General features: G+C 40.8%; 1 protein-coding gene across 19 annotated transcripts in view; it reads left to right on the forward strand.

The window, feature by feature from the left end:
• Window positions 1–16,823, forward strand: part of MICAL3 (microtubule associated monooxygenase, calponin and LIM domain containing 3) — a 182,361-nt gene that overhangs the window by 123,779 nt on the left and 41,759 nt on the right. For 14 of the 19 annotated variants that reach the window (XM_064654486.1, XM_064654501.1, XM_064654487.1 and 11 more), the window contains 3 exons: window positions 8,903–9,098; window positions 13,362–13,600; window positions 14,704–14,793. In XM_064654486.1, the coding sequence (XP_064510556.1) occupies window positions 8,903–9,098; window positions 13,362–13,600; window positions 14,704–14,793 (525 nt within the window). The remainder of the gene's footprint in view (window positions 1–8,902; window positions 9,099–13,361; window positions 13,601–14,703; window positions 14,794–16,823) is intronic. The other 5 variants (XM_064654491.1, XM_064654494.1, XM_064654497.1 and 2 more) reach the window with 1 other exon arrangement.

Here is a 16,823-nt window from a genome sequence, read left to right on the forward strand (position 1 = left end):
TTACCAATACTCCTGAGTGATAAACACACCAGTAATTAATGGACTTAAAATCCCTACATAATTTATATTATATTTCTAATACTGGAAACCTGTTTGAGCAGCAGTAAAAGTGAAATCTGTACAAATGTTAAGATTTTCTGCTGAAGGAGATGTAATAAGGAGTATTGAGCTTAGCAGTGTTCCCTGGGGCTTGGATTAGGTGACCTAATACCTCCTTTCCCCTGATTCTTTTCTCCACCCACCAGTGACAACACTGGATGCTTTCCAGGAGTCAGAAATAGCTATATTCCTGGATTATTCTATACTTCTGCTGTAATGAAGACAACTTTTCTGTATTGTTAAACCACATACTGAACTCTTAACTTTCATGACTTAATGCTGCTACTTCACACACCTGCATATGGAAAACACTATTTCTTAAACATAACTTTATACTATGAAGTTGCAGATGAATTTGTGTTTGTTTTCAAGACATAAGTATAAATTACAGATGACCTTGATATTAAACTGGTTAACTATATTCACTTCTGGTTGCTTCCACTCAAACCAGAGAAAGGTCAGATCAATGCAATTGCCAGCTGTTTCCAGGCTCTGTCCTACTGATGCAGTAAGCAACTGTTTTGTCAGTGTCTGTTTTGTGAATTCTAGAAATCTGTTTTGACCAAAATAATGAGGGGAGTGGGGGGAAAACACTGCAACACCCATGAGACAAATATGTGAGCTTTTAATTTCATTCAATAGTCAGTCCAATTCACTTTCATAATTATGAAGAGTGCAGGCTTCCACATTTACTGACAGTATCTGAGAATGAAGAACTTAATTCTAGCTGGAGGTTGTGGAATGTATGGAGGAGGACTTACATCTTAATATGTTTGTTTCTGGGGTATCTATTTCAGAATCCCCTGAGTATTTTAACTATCAGCTCTTCCTATACACATTATAATGGTGTATAGGCCCCCCTTGGGGGCCTCTGTGTTCCTCATTGCTTAGGGGACCAGTAGATATCAACAGGAATCTCACTGATTTTTATTTCATGTGCTGTTGAATTAAGTAATGCTATAAAATTTTTTGGTCAGCACTGGAAGTAGTACTGGTAAATCTCTGCTGGATACTTCTGCTTCAGGGGATATTTTGATAAAGCACCTTTCTGTCTGTACAGCTCAGTCATTTCTCTGTTCAGATCCCTGATTTGCTGGGAAGAATTGTTGGATTGTGAGTTTGAGGACTGAGCCTGACATAGCAGTAGAAGTCTCGAGCCACGTTGGTTGCTCAGTGGCAAAACTCTTTTTCTCCTGGTAGGCTCGAGAGCTGCAGTTCTGCTCTGTGTCTGCTCTTGAGTTCCCTAGATTTGAAGTGTCAGTTTAAGGACAGTTGTATTGATCAAGTCTGCCCTGCATAAGCCAGTTTGCAGTTGTACAGTTCCCATGTCAAACTCCAAGAGCTTTGACACAGTAGAGTGCATCTTCTGGAAAGCTGAGTTACTATTCACTGCTGTGATTGGTATGTGTACATTGCAGAAGAATTCCAGCAGGGTCATTGTCAGGTTTGAGTTCAGTTTGAATCCTGTGCATGGACACTGGATATCTTGCTTATGAATAGACTTTGTTTTTCTTACCCTACTGTCCTCTTTGAATTCAGGCCTTTTACATTTAGCAGAACATGTTATGAATCAAACTGGAAACACAGACATCAGAAAATTTGAGATTTGATGGCTTCTTTTTACAGCTGAGTAATTCAGGCTTCCTGAGGGCTTGGGAATACCCTAGAGAGAAAGCTGAGGCATTATATCAAAATAACATTGACATTTGATATCTACTTGTCATGGTTTAACCCCAGCTGGCATTTAAGTATCATGCAGCTGCTCTCTCCCCCACCCCCTACCAGCCCTGGTGCACAGGAGAATCTGAAGGAAAGTAAAACTTGTGGGTTGAGATAAGAACAGTGTAATAATTGAAACAAAGTAAAATATTATAGTAATAACAACAACAATAACGATAACTGTAATGAAAATGAAGGAGAGAGGAATAAACCCAAAGACCAACTGATACACAATGCAATTTTCTCACCACCCACCCACCGATTCCCAGCTAGTCCCTGAGCAGCTATCGGTCCCTCCTGGCCAACTCCCCCCACTCTACATGTGCTGGCCATGATGTTCCATAGTTATGGAATATCCCTTTGGCCAGTTTGGGTCAGCTGGCCTGGCCACACTCCCTCCCAGCCTCTTGTGCACCTGCTCTCTGGCAGAGCCCAGGGAACTTGAACATCCTTGGCTCAGGATAAGCACTGCTTAGCAACAGCCAAAACATCAGTGTGCTATCGAGGTTATCATCACACTAAACCCAAAACACGGCACTGTACCAGCTACTAGGCAGAAAATTAACTCTACCCCAGCCAAACCCAAGATGCTGTTTGGTATTTGCGTTCAAATAAATGGGTTCTTGTTTCTATTTAAGGAGGTATTTATAGTGCCCCTTTTGTCTTCGAGATTGTGCTTATCAAGATTCAGGGGATCCTGCCAGGATATGTGCAGTTCTGCACTATGTGATGTGAGGCTGCATGAACAAGCAGTGACAAGAATTCACCAGATCTGCTGGGCTCTTTCCAGTGGTTTCCTGGAGACATTTCTTCAAAGAGAGAATTTAAATTTTAAAGGGTGGATAAATCTAGATTTAAAACTTAGAATTTCTTACTAACCCTTAAAAAATCCATTCCATTTAACACACTTCCGCTGGTCAGTTTAGAGTTGCCATGTATGTGTTTTATGTATCTGTTACTGTGCAGTACAAAAATTGCTAAGACTGGCTAGATGGCAATTTTCGAGAGGATTAAGGAAAGGATTTCATAAGAAATCAGTTGTACTTATGTAAATGGAATGTCTTAATTGACTTATTGTTTCAATGTGTGCAGCATCTAACCACGGACCTCAGTACCAAGATTTCCTTTCCTTTTGTGCACACAGTGCTGGGCATTTTCTTATACCAAAGTGTTTCTTCTTGACTTCAAGTAAAGTTGAGAGTGAAAGGGTTGGCATTGTGCATTCTGGATCCTGTTTCTGGCAATGCCACTAGTCTGTTATGGGATTGCCTTGCTGGTATTTAATCTCTGTGTCTGGACTTGTGCAATGCCCCTACAGTACTTACCTACTTCCAAAATAGGTTTGTTTTAGTGTGCTAGCACTTGTAAAGCATTTTGAGGCCCTTGGATGAGAAGTGGAGTTGGAATACAAACAGGGAGTTAATGGAACTGAAGTGGGTGAGGGTGAAACTTCTAGGAAAAAACGTGGAACTCAGTTTGACCTTAACACAGATGAAAAATGAGAAGCCTAAAAATGCTGTTGGATCTTGTCTGCTGCCTTTATATCTCAGTGATAATATTTGCTGAGCTGCAAGCACACTTCAGAAACCTTATCCCAAAAGATATTTCTTAGAAATTAATGACAATGGAATATGAGGACTTCCAGCATTTCTGACTCAGAGCTCACTGCAACACCTTTAAACTCCAATGGAAAAGTTCCCTTCTTCCTCTTCTGTACTTTGTCACGCACAATGTGCTGCTGTCTCTGTAGGAATTGTTTTATCTGACTTAGTTATGTTCTCAAACAATTGTGTGGAGGTAGAAGTAATTGAAGAGTTTGGAAAAGACAAGTGAAAACAAACAGGTGCAGTGTTTCACATGACCACAAAACCACAAGACTTGAGAAATCCAGAATGACCTTTTTCCTGAGAATGTATTAATTCCTTCCCCCTTTTGCATGTGTTTCAAAGTAGACTCCTTTGTTTGAATTTCCATAACTCCCCAAGGCAATGGCTGAGTCTGTGCAAAATACTGAACCCACACTTACAAGAGATGACATGTAACTTGGATATTAAGATTGCAAGCTAAGAAAAGCAAGTCTAGAGGTACTGCATAATTAATGAAAATAACTTCAGTAAAATTGACAGGGATTTTCCCTTTGGGAAGAATTCATTGTTCTCAGGTTCCCAGTTCTCTCCTGCATCTTCAGCAAGTGTTGTGTCAGGGAGTAACTTTGGCAAGATTTCATTGAGCTTGTGGGAATAATTGTGTCGATTTTACAGAACAGGGTGGTACTGGGAGGGAATCGAGATGGGATCCTCTCTCAAGAGGAGCTTCTCAAGTCTTCCAGGAATTGCCAGAGTTGCTGGAAAGGACACACTATTAGGCAAGCAGTGGTTCTGTGCAGGAATGTTATCTCTGATCATACACTTATCTTTACAGGAGGCAAGCTGTGTCAAGGCTGAGTTAACTAAAGGATTCTGGCAACTTTCATGCACCAGCTAAGCAGCCTGTCCTGTTACAAAAAACAGTTCCCTTGAGATGATCTGTGTAATGTTCATGGCCCACTGTCCAAAGTAAAGAATCAAGGCTTAAAATGTGTCCTATTTTGGATGTTGCTCATGGGTTAGCTGATCAGTTGATTGTATGAGAAGCTGCACTTGGCTTTCAGGTAGCTCCCCTCCCTGGATAGTAACACAACTTTCTTTTCCCAGCAAATGCAGCCTCATCAGCCCCTTTTCTCTCAACTGTGACTGGTTGCTGCCTTTTGTCTCTGTGGGCCCAGAGGCACTGACCAGGTAGAACATCAGGCAGTGGCTATGGAGCTGTCTTGTGCCAGTGAGCTACAGAACAGTCTGGAGAGCCCAGCATAATGATTTTAGAGAGAGACACCTTTCCCCTCCAGAGGAACTTTAAGGATAAGTTTTAGAGTCTACAAGAACTGCAATGGAATAGACTTTCCCCGTCCATTTAGCACTGTATATATATATATATATATATGAGAAGTGAGGGTAGGAGAGCTTCAGATTCCCTTGCTCCTATTTGTAGTTTCTTATTGTAGCATCAAATGAATTGGTGTGCACTTGGTAGCATATTATGAGGAAATGGTCCATCATCCAAACACATTAATGATACCTGTACCTCACTCTTACTTTTATCCCTTACATAGATTTGGGAAGTGTAATGCTTTTCCTTCTGATAGTTGATGGCTTTGCAGTGCACAAAGTTGGTTATCAGTAGCATTTCTCTTGTTTCATATTTGGTAACAGTGGCTTTGCAGGTACCTAGATGGCATCTTTTAGAAACAGAACCGATAGATCAAGTGAACTAAGTGGTCCATGTAATGCAATTCCTGGAAATCCCTTGCTGAAGCTGGTAATCAGTTGAGTTTCTGTATCATGTTCTCTGACGTGGAGCTCTTTTCTTTGCAAAGGGGAGTGGAGGGATGTGACCAATCCTGCATCTCAAGTGTGTGGATATATAAATTAATTAGAGAAGGTGCTGGGAATGTCCTTCCTACTTCTTTGAGATTTTGAAGCATGGAGTGCTTGTCAAGCTCGCAGGACATCTTGGCTTGTCCACATCCTTTTGCATTAACGTTTAGGTAGCTTTTCCATCTATGCAGTTTCTTAACACAGTTGCATTGAGTCACTCCCACTTACAGTTTGTGCTGTGATAGGATTTGTTTGATTTCCTGTGTACCAGTTATACTGGGTCTTTGTGATGAGAAGGGCAATGATGATTTGTGTTTTGAAAAACATACCTGAAAGATCATGTGTGTTCATGAAATGCATATAAATGCATATAAATGGATGTCAACTATAAATGGACTGATTTTCAGTCCTCCTCTACCTTAGAGTGATTGCTGCTAGTCTTTCTCCCCACCCTAGATACTGGAGCAGTGAAACAACCTTTTTTAAAAAAATACTCTATTCCATTTAATTTAATTATATGGGAATGGTTTTATATTTTGATAGAAAACAAAAGAAGTAAAATAACATCAGGTGGATTAGAAGTTCTTGTTCTTTTTGTTTTTCATCATTTTTTTTCTGCTTGTGGACTTTGCAGCTGTGTTAGGGTTTGCATCAGAAGAGAACAAATCAAAAACAGCTTGTGAAAAGATACTTCTGTTGAAGTAGGTGAGCCAAGCTGATAGCTCTGGGTATATGAAGAGTTCCAAGTAGTAGGAAAACTTTTTTTATTATTATTTTAATATATTCCTTGTTTGCTTTCCCTCACTTTGGTGTTCTTGTGTTAACCAAAGTCTTTTGGTCTTTTACTGTCAGCCAGAAGTGGCAGAGCAATATTCCAGGTCAGTTCCCCTGTTACTGTGAACTCAGGGTTGGGGAATGTAACACAGATTGCAAAAATAGATTTGGCCGAGGTGGTATCACGATCAAGAGAGAGAATTAAATGAAACATGAATCCCAGTTGAAAAGCCAGTCCAGTTCCACTAAACTTTGCAAACACTAACACAACATAAGGCTTAGCAGCAGGAAGCGGTAGAGACCACAGTATCCCTGGAAATGCAAGGCAATGTTCCCACCTGCCACCTGAGCAAGCTTCTCTGGTTTATACTGTAAAGAAGCCATGTAGTTCCAGCTGAAGGCACAGCAGCCACTTGCCCACATCACAGAAGGGTTAAATCATGCTAAGGAAGAGAGCAAAACTCTCCTGGCAGTTGTTTTTATGAGATATTATCTTTCAGGAGAGGGATTGGAAATAGATGCCACTAATCATGGCAAGGCCTGTGTAATTTTGTGTGGAACACTAAGATGACTGAGAGAGTAATTGCCCTGAAAAAAGGACTGTTAGGAATAAAGTGAGAAACTACAAAGGGTGAAGAAAGGAAACAAAAACTGTTTTGGAGGTTAAAATGTGTGAGGATAAAGTAAACGCTGCCAAAGCTCATGCTGGGTTAGACTTTGCAAAGGAAAGGAAAGCAAAGAGCTCTGTTCCTTAAGCATGTAAGTAAAAGCAAGGCAAGGGAAACCAGCAGTGGGTCCACAGTGAGGATGGAGCTGACATAAAATGCAGTTTAATGTATAGTCAATCAGATGGCCTTCCATTTCAGTTGGCATTGGACATGGGAGCAAAAGAGTCGGTGTGTAGCAAGATTGGGAAAGACTAATCCAATGATGCAGGAAGAAAAGTTTAAATATTACCATACTGTAATGATTGAAAATAAAATTTGACCAAATAGTTCTTAGTCTCAGAAGAGTGGAAGAAGTGTACAATGAAATTGTGAGCTTTGTGGTAACAGTTTGTGAATAAATCAAGGTATCATGATGTACCTTGCCTGCTTAATTTGGGGCGATACTGTGCAATCACTGGGTGACAGAAGTATGACCTGCAAATAAAAAATTATAAAGAAAACAAAACATCAAACAAAAAAGGTTAAAAGGTGATTTGATCAAGTACATGTAAGTTAATTTCAACAGTAGATAAAACACCTTCTTTGGAGCAATAACTAAAGACTGCTAGTTCTGCAAGTGAAGCCCTTTGTTTTCATGCAGGTAAGTGGTATAAAACGTGACATGGATTCAACAAAGGCTATGCCAGTCTGGCTTGGCAGCTTTTATTAACAACATAACTGATTACCTCCAGGAGGGGAATGTAGTGCATTTGAAAAGTCTGGGCTTCAGTAGAACACCTGAATGCTGACACATGGAAATAATTATTTAAACTGGATAAAATGAGGGAGCAGTACATGAAGTGTCAAGTGGCTAAGAAGTTGGCTTAAATGAGAGATTAGAGGTTTTATTGAAAAAGAAAATAATGGGGTTGGATGTCACCTACAGATTGTGGAGTTTCACTGAAAGTAACTGGGACTAAGGTTTCTGTCCAAAAAATAAAAAGGAAAAAATCTGCTGAAATTTCAAACCCCCACCAATGCAGAGAAGGATGGGCACATCATTCACTAAGAGCTGCAAAATGTTGCCATCTGTGATGTTGAACAGAAATGTGATAGCAGAAAGTACCAGGTCATGCACTGAGAAAGTGGTGAGAATTTTGGCTACCAACAAAGTTCTTATCAGCTGAAAGCAAAGAAAGAGAAAGATCTGAACACCAGTCAGTGAGTAAATGCCACCAGTATTATGTGGCATATAAATAGGCAAGTGTGTTCCCAGCGTGTACCAGATGAGAGATTTCTGGCAGGGTTGTGTGTTACGCTGATAAGGCCTCATCTGGAAAGCTGTGCTCAGTTCTAATCACACAGGTTCTGGAAAGATTAATCCAAACTGGGACAGGTGCAGAGACCTAGGGGATGATCAGCACGCTGAAGAGCTTATCTCGTGAGAGAGTGGCTTGGCTTGTTTAGCAAAGCAAAACAAAAGCATGGAAATGTTGGGCTCTGTAAATAGTATAAGCTGGGTAAGGGTAAACGGTGGCATGTTATTCGAGCTAAAATATTAGAATATACTTCATTGAGTGCCACAGTGAGTGAAGCTCCTGTATTATTTTCTCCAGCTGCCTGGGACACATATCCTTGCAGTTTTCTGGGATTTATGGGATTTTTGCTTGCAAACATCTCCCCAAGATTTTTCCCTGTGATTCATTTCATCACAAATTCTGATTAAAAAGCAACTTAATTCAAGTCTATAAAAAGCCTTAAAACATACTCCAACTGGACCTTTTTCATTCCTTCACTCATCTTTAAGTAGTAACAATATTGTCTTTCTCCCTAACTCTGTAGACTTGACTGGTAACGATTTTAACACGCAGCAGGGTTACCCCATAGCATTCCTACTGTGTCTCAGAAAATACATCCAGTCTGTGCCCAGGCCTTCCCCAGTACTTGTTACGTAGACTCCATTGCATCTCTAGTTTTTTGCAGCTAAAATGGCCCTGTTTCCTCTCTCAACTAGGACATTTAACATTTTTTTTAGCATCTATTAGCCTAAACCACTTAAGATTCCCTTTAGCAGTCTGGCTTCCCAGCAGGTTGTGCCAGTAGTGGCGAACAGGATAATGACATAAGGTATTCTCTCGCTTTATTTACCTCCCTCCGCCTCGTGCCCCTCTTCTCACAATCGCTCGGTTTTCTTAAAGAATTACAGTTCTGACTGTTGCATTTATTGTTTATTCACTGGCTTATCCTTAGGTTCTAATGTGAATGGGCTGGAGGAGCCCAGCCTTGCCAAGCGGCTGCGGGGCACTCCGGAGCGGATTGAGCTGGAGAACTACCGGCTGTCGCTGCAGCGGGAGGAAGAACTGGAAGAGGTTCCCGAAGAGACACTGGCAGAGCATAACCTGAGCAGCGTGTTGGACAAAGGAACAGAAGAGGATGTGCCCAGCAGGTTAGCACATATTGCCCATGAGCTTTTTTTATGCTGGCTTTTGCCTGCTTTTCCCTTAGCTTTCCTTAACATATTATTTACCAGGTTGCCCTTTCCAAAGTTATTAAAGAAGTTCTGCGTACGTACACAGATATTTTATCTTGTGCTTTCTGTTCTAAATAGCTTATAACCATTCTTAGAAGACACTTCTAGGACTGCAGTGCCATGAAATTAAGTCCTAAATTGGAACGGATTTTTTAATTTTTACTATTTTAATTGTCACGTAAATGAATTTTTCTTAGCAAACAGAACACTAATTCAAGTAGGAGGGGATTCCAAAGTTAATTTCTCTTCTGAATGTTTTACATTACAATTGAAAACTGCTTTTGATTTCAAGATTCAACCTTGACACACATGTAATCGTGACGGAATGCTGGTGCAATGCCTGAGAGATATTAATTGGAAGCAATAGTTATGGCTGTTAAAAAATATGTTGTACCTTCATGAATTTCTCCTTATCTGCAAAATGCTTTGTAAGACACCAGGATCCATGTACGTGCAGGTAGAGCTACAGGAAACAGTTGTTGGAAGAATCATTGAGAGAAAAATCCTCAAAAAGATGTTTGTGAACTTTATAGTGGATCACACACTTATGCAGTCTTGATTTCTTAACAGGGTTTCAAATCATCTACTTGTCTTTAGACAATAGCAACCCTTACCTTTTTAGCTCTGAGTCTGTTCAGTAGTCTTGAAATAAACTCAGAAAATGCTGTTATTGGTTTCCTAAGACTTAGATCCTATGAACATATTCTATGTATGCATTACCTACAGATACAGAGCTGTATGAAAAATTGAGTAATCTTGGACTGTTTGTAGGAGATGCAAACTGTATTTTCTTCACTCGTCCTTCCTTTAGTTCCTTGCTCAGGTTTAGGAATTTTATCAACTGTGACAATATAAGCATTAATGATAGTGGAGATTTTTTAGTCCTTTATGTTTCTAGCTCTAAAACAAAGTTTACTAGTATGGAGCTATTCACTATTGTTATTCTTTGTCTTGATTTCAGTAAATCAGGACACAATAGACCTGCTCAATAAATGGCAGAAGACTTGCAAAGGAGAAGAGTTAGTTTAAAAAAAAAAAGGAGATTTTGGCATTTTGGCATGAAGTTGTTGGTCATCTCTAAGTGATGTTTTGTGGGATTATGGAGACTGAGGGCAGTATACTATTAGGTTAGCAAGTTGGATTTTGTCTCTTTGGGTGTTACATTTGGTTCCCTTTGTCCTACATTCATCCCCATAACCTGTATTAAAATGATATTTCTGTCTATAATAGACTGTATTGTATAATTCTGGATGTGAAAAGCAGTGTTTAGTGGGCAACTCACACTCTGTCATAGGGAGAAAAGAGAAAATACATCAAATTCCTTGTCAGTATGACCTGGAAAAATTTATGTTCCAAATCTAAATATGGCAAGCAGTTTACTGAGAGCATTGACAAGGCTGTGTGGGCCAAACATGAGAGAGAATTTTCTAGGCAATGTAGCTCTTGGGTATCCTCTGTTCAGCCATATCCACTCCATGATATGTCACAGAAAGAAGGCAAAAAAAGGGGGGAAAACCTGACTACTTTTTCAGCAACAAAAGAAAAAAAGTTTTGACTCCTGCAACAAGCCAACCAATCCCTGATTTGATCATCTTCACTGTCGTGGTGCAGCGCCGCGGGGTTAGGAGCAGGCGGAGGGGATGGGGAACTCTTTGTCCTTTCTGTGTCTTATGGAGCAGGGGGCTGGGCCTCAGGGTTCACTGAGGTGTGAGATCTAAGTCAGGCAGAGACCTCACATTTTGGTTGCACGGCTTCCTGTCACACGCACACACTTGGGAGCATCCACGCTGGAGAGGAAGTTTACAGGAAACAGTACTCAGAGTATATTTTTTCAAAAGAGAGCTGATCTTGTTTAGGCTTCCACAAGAAAAAAGATCAGTTAAGCAATTACACCCTGACTGCACAGGTATGAGGTGTGGGAAACCCTTTATGTGCCTTATTCATTGCCTTTAACTTGCAGTAACTCCCAGTATGTCATCTGCAGTTTTGGTATCCCACTCTGTGGCCTTTCAAAGCGGTGTCGTAGGAAAGCTTGTGCCGTGTGGGTCCGCAGGGCAAGGAAAGAGGTTCATTTCCACAGTTTGGGTTTTCAGTTAGTCTCCTCAGCACTAAGTCTGTGTACATACACCTTTCTAATGAGATATTCAAGTGCTTATACAAATTCCATAAAGCAACCTACCTTGATCTTTGAATTCTGCTTTATAGAAAAAAAAGAGTTCAGCTGTTGAATTAATTCCTATGGCACAGGGTTGCCATGCTGAAAGGAATGCCCACTATAGCAGGCCATCTCTCACTGCTGTCTTTCAGCTTCTCATTTCTCAGCATTCAAAGGTCAAACAAAAACCAAGTTATAAACAAAAGCCAAAGAAGGTAAAGTGAGCTATGTGATAAGGAATGTATGTCGTCAATATTCCATGCGATAAGCCGCTGGTTGAAGAGCAGCGGCTCGTCCTGTTCAGCAGTCATGGCAACAGTTTGAGCAGCAGTAAACCTTATTGACAGCACATGAAAACTCCAGCATGCGGCACCTGTCAGGTTTATTTCCATACCAAAGGCTGGGAAGGTTAATAAGGGAGGAGGGGAACATCACTTTTTATCTCTGTGACAATATCTGCATAAAGCCTTTGGAATATGCTTCGATCTTCTGGAATATGCAGCGATTCCATGACTTGCACCAGTGTTTGTATTTCACATGTGAAAATCAGGCAGCATGTTAAAAATAAGTATTTGGTTCATGCTGTGAAAAAGTGGGTTGTAACTTGAGCAAAATAGTGCTATATGGATGCAGAACAGTGAGGAGAATTTAAGAGCCTCTGGACAGAAGTGTGTGACAGAGCATGAATGAAGTGTTTTCCTGATTAGGTTTGTTATCAAAAATAGGCTTTCAGACAAGTAGATGAATAAAATTATGTAAATATGATATTACCACAGCACAAGTTATATTTTATAGACTTACATGAGGTGTGAGCTTCATTATTTTCAACTTGCTGGTTTTCTCTTTCATTGTCTATATGGGAATGGGCTCTGCCAAAGGCCGTTAACCAGTGATAATGGGCACAAGGAAGCAGAAATACTGTTCTCAGTTTATTCGCCCAAACTTTTAACTATTCACAGTTTTCTCCTTCAGTCAGATGAACTGGGCCTTCTAAGATTTATAGGGGAAGCATCCAACTTTTGCTATAATAAATGCAGTTCTGTTATGACAATGGTCTCTTAAGGAAAAGCAAAGGTAGAGCACCTTTTCACCCTGCATATGAGGTCTCTGAGTGTGCTGTAGTTCTCATTCATTTTCCAGTGACAAGCACAACCACCTTTCTTCCCAATTCCTCTAGGTAGTCCAGCATGTAAGAGTGAGCCAGATTAAATGCCTTTGTATAGGTGGTTACATTTCTTGCCCCCGCAGTTTATGCTGAGGAACTGTTACAATTAAACAGAAATGGCTTCTAAAAGGCAATAATGTTTTACTGCTTTGTATAGTTTAGACTTTGCTGTGAGAATAATAAGCTCATTATTGTAATTATCTTTGCACTGCTTCCTACAGTTTCTTGCCACTATGTACACTGTGTACTTAATTGGATACATATTTCTGTCTGTGATGTAAAAGAGTGAGTAATTTTGTATTTTTTTTTCTCCGACTCCCCTTGGTTCACATACTGTATCCTTTGTCCTGATAGTTGTGTTGTGTGTTCTTTCTACTCCCAAAGCCTTCTCTGGTTCACAACATCAAGTGCCAAAATCATCTTAGTTATCATAGCTGGCAGTAGCTGCCATATCAAAAGATGTGACCTTCTACATTCTGATACTGCTAAGAATTCTTGCACTGGTTTATCCAAAGCAATGTGATATGAAGAAAGTAGTTTCTTTTTGCTGTGTTCAGTTGTCATGAACTGTAACAATAAATGCTGCACAAATATTTGAACTTGGCTTCACAGGCACTTTTCTGCTGCTTCACATTCTTTGAAGGAAGCAGAACAAGGATCATACTGCAGTCCACACGTGATGCTGTCACTAAAATGCCTATGAAATGTTGAAAGCAGAAAATTAGTGTTATGTTTTGAGCTGGTGGGTATTGAAACAATTTGTCAGTGATCTGAGACTGATCAAGGAAACATTAACTGCGTAATCTTTAATATTATTATTAACTATATAATCCTTATTTTTTTTCCTAAAACCTTACAGTAGTTCAGAGTCTGAGATGGAGGAGGAAGATGAGGAGGAAGAGGATGAACTACTGCTGCCTCAGCAACCCCCTTCGGACTTGGGTGGTGTGCCGTGGAAAGAGGCCGTGCGTATCCACGCCCTCCTGAAGGGAAAGAGTGAAGAAGAGATTGAGGCTGAGGAGAATCACGAGATTGAGGACAAAGATGATTATGATGAGGAGGAATACGAAGAGGAAGAAGATGAGGAGTCGAGCGAAGGTTAGATTGGTTTGTCCTTTCTTTCTGCTAGACAGCAGGGAAAACTGGGTTGAGTATTGGCCATGCAGAATGAGAAAGATTTGCCTGGAAAACTTCTCTTCTTCTTTCACATCTTTATTGCTCTGATTTTTTAAGGGAGTTTTTGTCGAGGAAAGCTTTGGGTGGATCATTGTGGACACAGAAGGACTTTGCCCACAGGGCAGTTAGAGCACTAGTACCAACACAATATGCTTCCCGTACACCATGCCAACATGTGCAATTCACAGCTTTGTGCTGCTGTATTGGTTTATTGTTGGTTTTTATTATTATTTGGAATTGGATTTGAATGTGCCCTTTGTTCTTTGGCAACAAGAACTGGAAGCATTGTGGTTGCAGTGCCTCCCTGAGGGGTAGTGCCCTGTCACTGTAGTCAGGGCATTCCAGAAGAAGCTGCTTGTAGCTCTCCTTTGTTAAAAGATGGCCTTGAGAAATCAGGGAGTTCAGGTGCTTCCCATTTTAGCTCTGAGAGACTTCTGTGGGAAATCTTAGGGAAAGACTCGTTCCCCTGTGTTTGTGTCAATCATCAAAATGCAAAGTTTGTGCTAAGAATAGACATGTTTCCAGTGTTTCACCACCATGCCAAATTTCTCGCTGATCTTGTCTTTGTCTTTATACTCACATTTCCATTTTGTGGAGACTAGTAGACTCCAAAGAGCTTTTTCGTAAAGGTCTTTGGCTGCCTACTGCAAGCAGAGGTCCAGTTTTTTGAGCCTTAGTGGCAGTGTTGTTGATGAGCTCAGCAGGCTACTTGGCTACTTCTTCAACGTAGGAGCTGTATCTCCATGACTGAAGTCTGTGGAAATCAGGACTTTTTAAGTCTGGTAACATGCATGTTGTGTGTTTAGTCTGCTGAGCCGTGGTGTTCTTGGACGGATGTTGTTCCATTCAAGCAGTTTTCCTGTCAGACACTGAATACAGCGGGACTACGGGGAGTTGCTGGATTTCCAGACAGTCTCTCTTTCTGATTCTGTCCTCTCTCTTTCTCTCTTTCCCTCTCTCCATCGCTTGTGTGTGTACATGCGTGTCTGGTGTTATATGTGGATGTGTGGTTCCCTCTGCTGTAGAGGGGGAGTATAACCCTTGGGAGAGAGAGCTGCAGCAAGGCCTCTGGCTTCAACGTCTCTCAGATGAAGAGGACTCGGGTACATATAAAGGTACCCGTACACACCATCTCCACTTCCATTTCCCCAAAGGAGCGGGGAATGTTTTAAAGAGCAGGTCCCACAGGAGAAGTTTCTGTGTTTTATTTAATTACCAGCTCCCTCAAAACTGATTCGGGAGCTGTTGTTATCTTTGTCTCCTCATCCAAGTGCCATAAATCAGTTCTGTCTTTGCCACTGGATTTAGTAAAATGATAAAGCTGCCAAGTACCTCAGGATATCTAGAAAGCTTGGACAATTTGCTACTGTAATTTGTATGAACAGTGACCTCCACATATTTAGGAGTTTCAAATTTGTTCCATACACACAGACTACTTGCACCTGTGCAATATGTCAGACATATGGGATGCATCGAAGTGTGTCAGCAAACTTGCTTTTTTTGTTGTCCTTTGTTGAGTGTGTGTCTGTGGGGAGAGTCTGGGGGGCAACTAATCAAGCTGCAGTGATCCCTCAAGATTTTTTGAACAGTTGGTCATAAAATTAATCTGACATTCAAATCTAACTGGTTGTGTTCTCTTGCAGTTTATTTTTATGTTTTGGTTTGGGTTTTTTTGTAAGCACTTGGTCCTAATAGCTTGTTAATACTTATTTCCTCAATGTGGTTCCTTAGAACCAGAATACATAAGAGGAAAATCCAAGTGCTTTCCTGCATGTAAGAGGGCATATGCAGTTGTCAAACTGCATATTTTGCAGCTTATGGTTTTAATAACTGTAGCTTGGCTTCTGACTTTTTATTTTTTTAAGGGGAAAAAAAAATGGAAGAAGTGTTAACATTTTTTCCTCATTTAACTTTTCTGATGGTAAGAATGAGAAGTATTAGTAAGATGGCCGAAGGGCATATCTGAAGAAGTTCCTCCTATTGGAGTTGTTAGTGTGCTCTCAACCTGGCTCTTAAGGAGTTGATTTGCAGGTGGCTCCTCATTCCATTAAAGTGAAAACATTGAGATTGCCCACAGTTTATAAAGTGCTGATAGGTGCTACAGTGAAAATGGAGGGAAATGTTACTGTTCCAAATCTAAGTGCAATTACTGTTCAGCTTCCTGCACAGCTCAGCAGGCAGTCCTGAGGGAAGGCTGTGCCAGGTGTTTGAAATTCTCAAGCACTTAGACTTTAAGGAAGTGTTAGATTTGTCTCTTAGCCAAGCAGCAGTCTTTCATGGCTGGCTGTGCTGCTCCTTATTTACTGGAGAAGGTGAGAGGGACCAATGTTCTAACCAGGACAGGCTCAGGCCTCTGTCCAGAGGCTCGTGGAGAAATTATAGGTGTATATGTTACAGTAGTCTAAATCCCAGAGAAATCCATTTTAAAACATGCAGATCACGTGGGACCTGCTCTTTCCAAGCCTTGCTGAGGGACTATATACTTCTCAGCCATTGCTGGCAAACCTAAACCTTTTAACACAGAATTTTGTGCGGCGATGCAAGTGCTAACTCTACTCATCCTGGGGCCTGCATGCGAGTGCTTTGGTATGGAGCAAGAAAAGCCCAGGTTCCTGTCCCTGCAGGATGTCCAGTGGCTCTGGTAGCCCATGTGGTTGTGCTAATTGATACAAAAACTCTCTGATGAGGCGACAGAGACATAAAACCGCTAAATACTTGGCTAAATTGTGAATCCCGCTCTGCATTTGAGTTTGTGCCTTTTTCCCTTAATAACCATCTGATGATTCTGTCCTTCCTGCAGTTCCTTCTGCCTGTTTCTCCTGCAGTTTTAATGCCAAATCTCACATATAATCACTCCTAAAATGCAAGGCCCGAACAGTTTGTCATATCTGGGAAAAACATGGCCAGGACAGAGGAACTTCATTAAAATGAGACAGCAGGAAATAACGAGTGCAAGCTCTAAATGCTGCTAATGTGTCCTGTTTTCTTCAAACACTACTGCACCATGTGAAAGTCTAACTGCTTTTGAAGTTCTAACCTGCTGAAGCAGTGTTTTGCCCTACTCAGTGGTAATCCAGCTGTTGTGAAAAATGACGTCCTACTTTATAAAGTAAGTGGGCATTTTTCTTTCAGTTTGAGACATTTG

This window comes from Pseudopipra pipra, chromosome 5 (genome assembly GCF_036250125.1).
Source record: "Pseudopipra pipra isolate bDixPip1 chromosome 5, bDixPip1.hap1, whole genome shotgun sequence".
In the NCBI taxonomy this organism is placed as follows: Eukaryota; Metazoa; Chordata; class Aves; order Passeriformes; family Pipridae; genus Pseudopipra; species Pseudopipra pipra.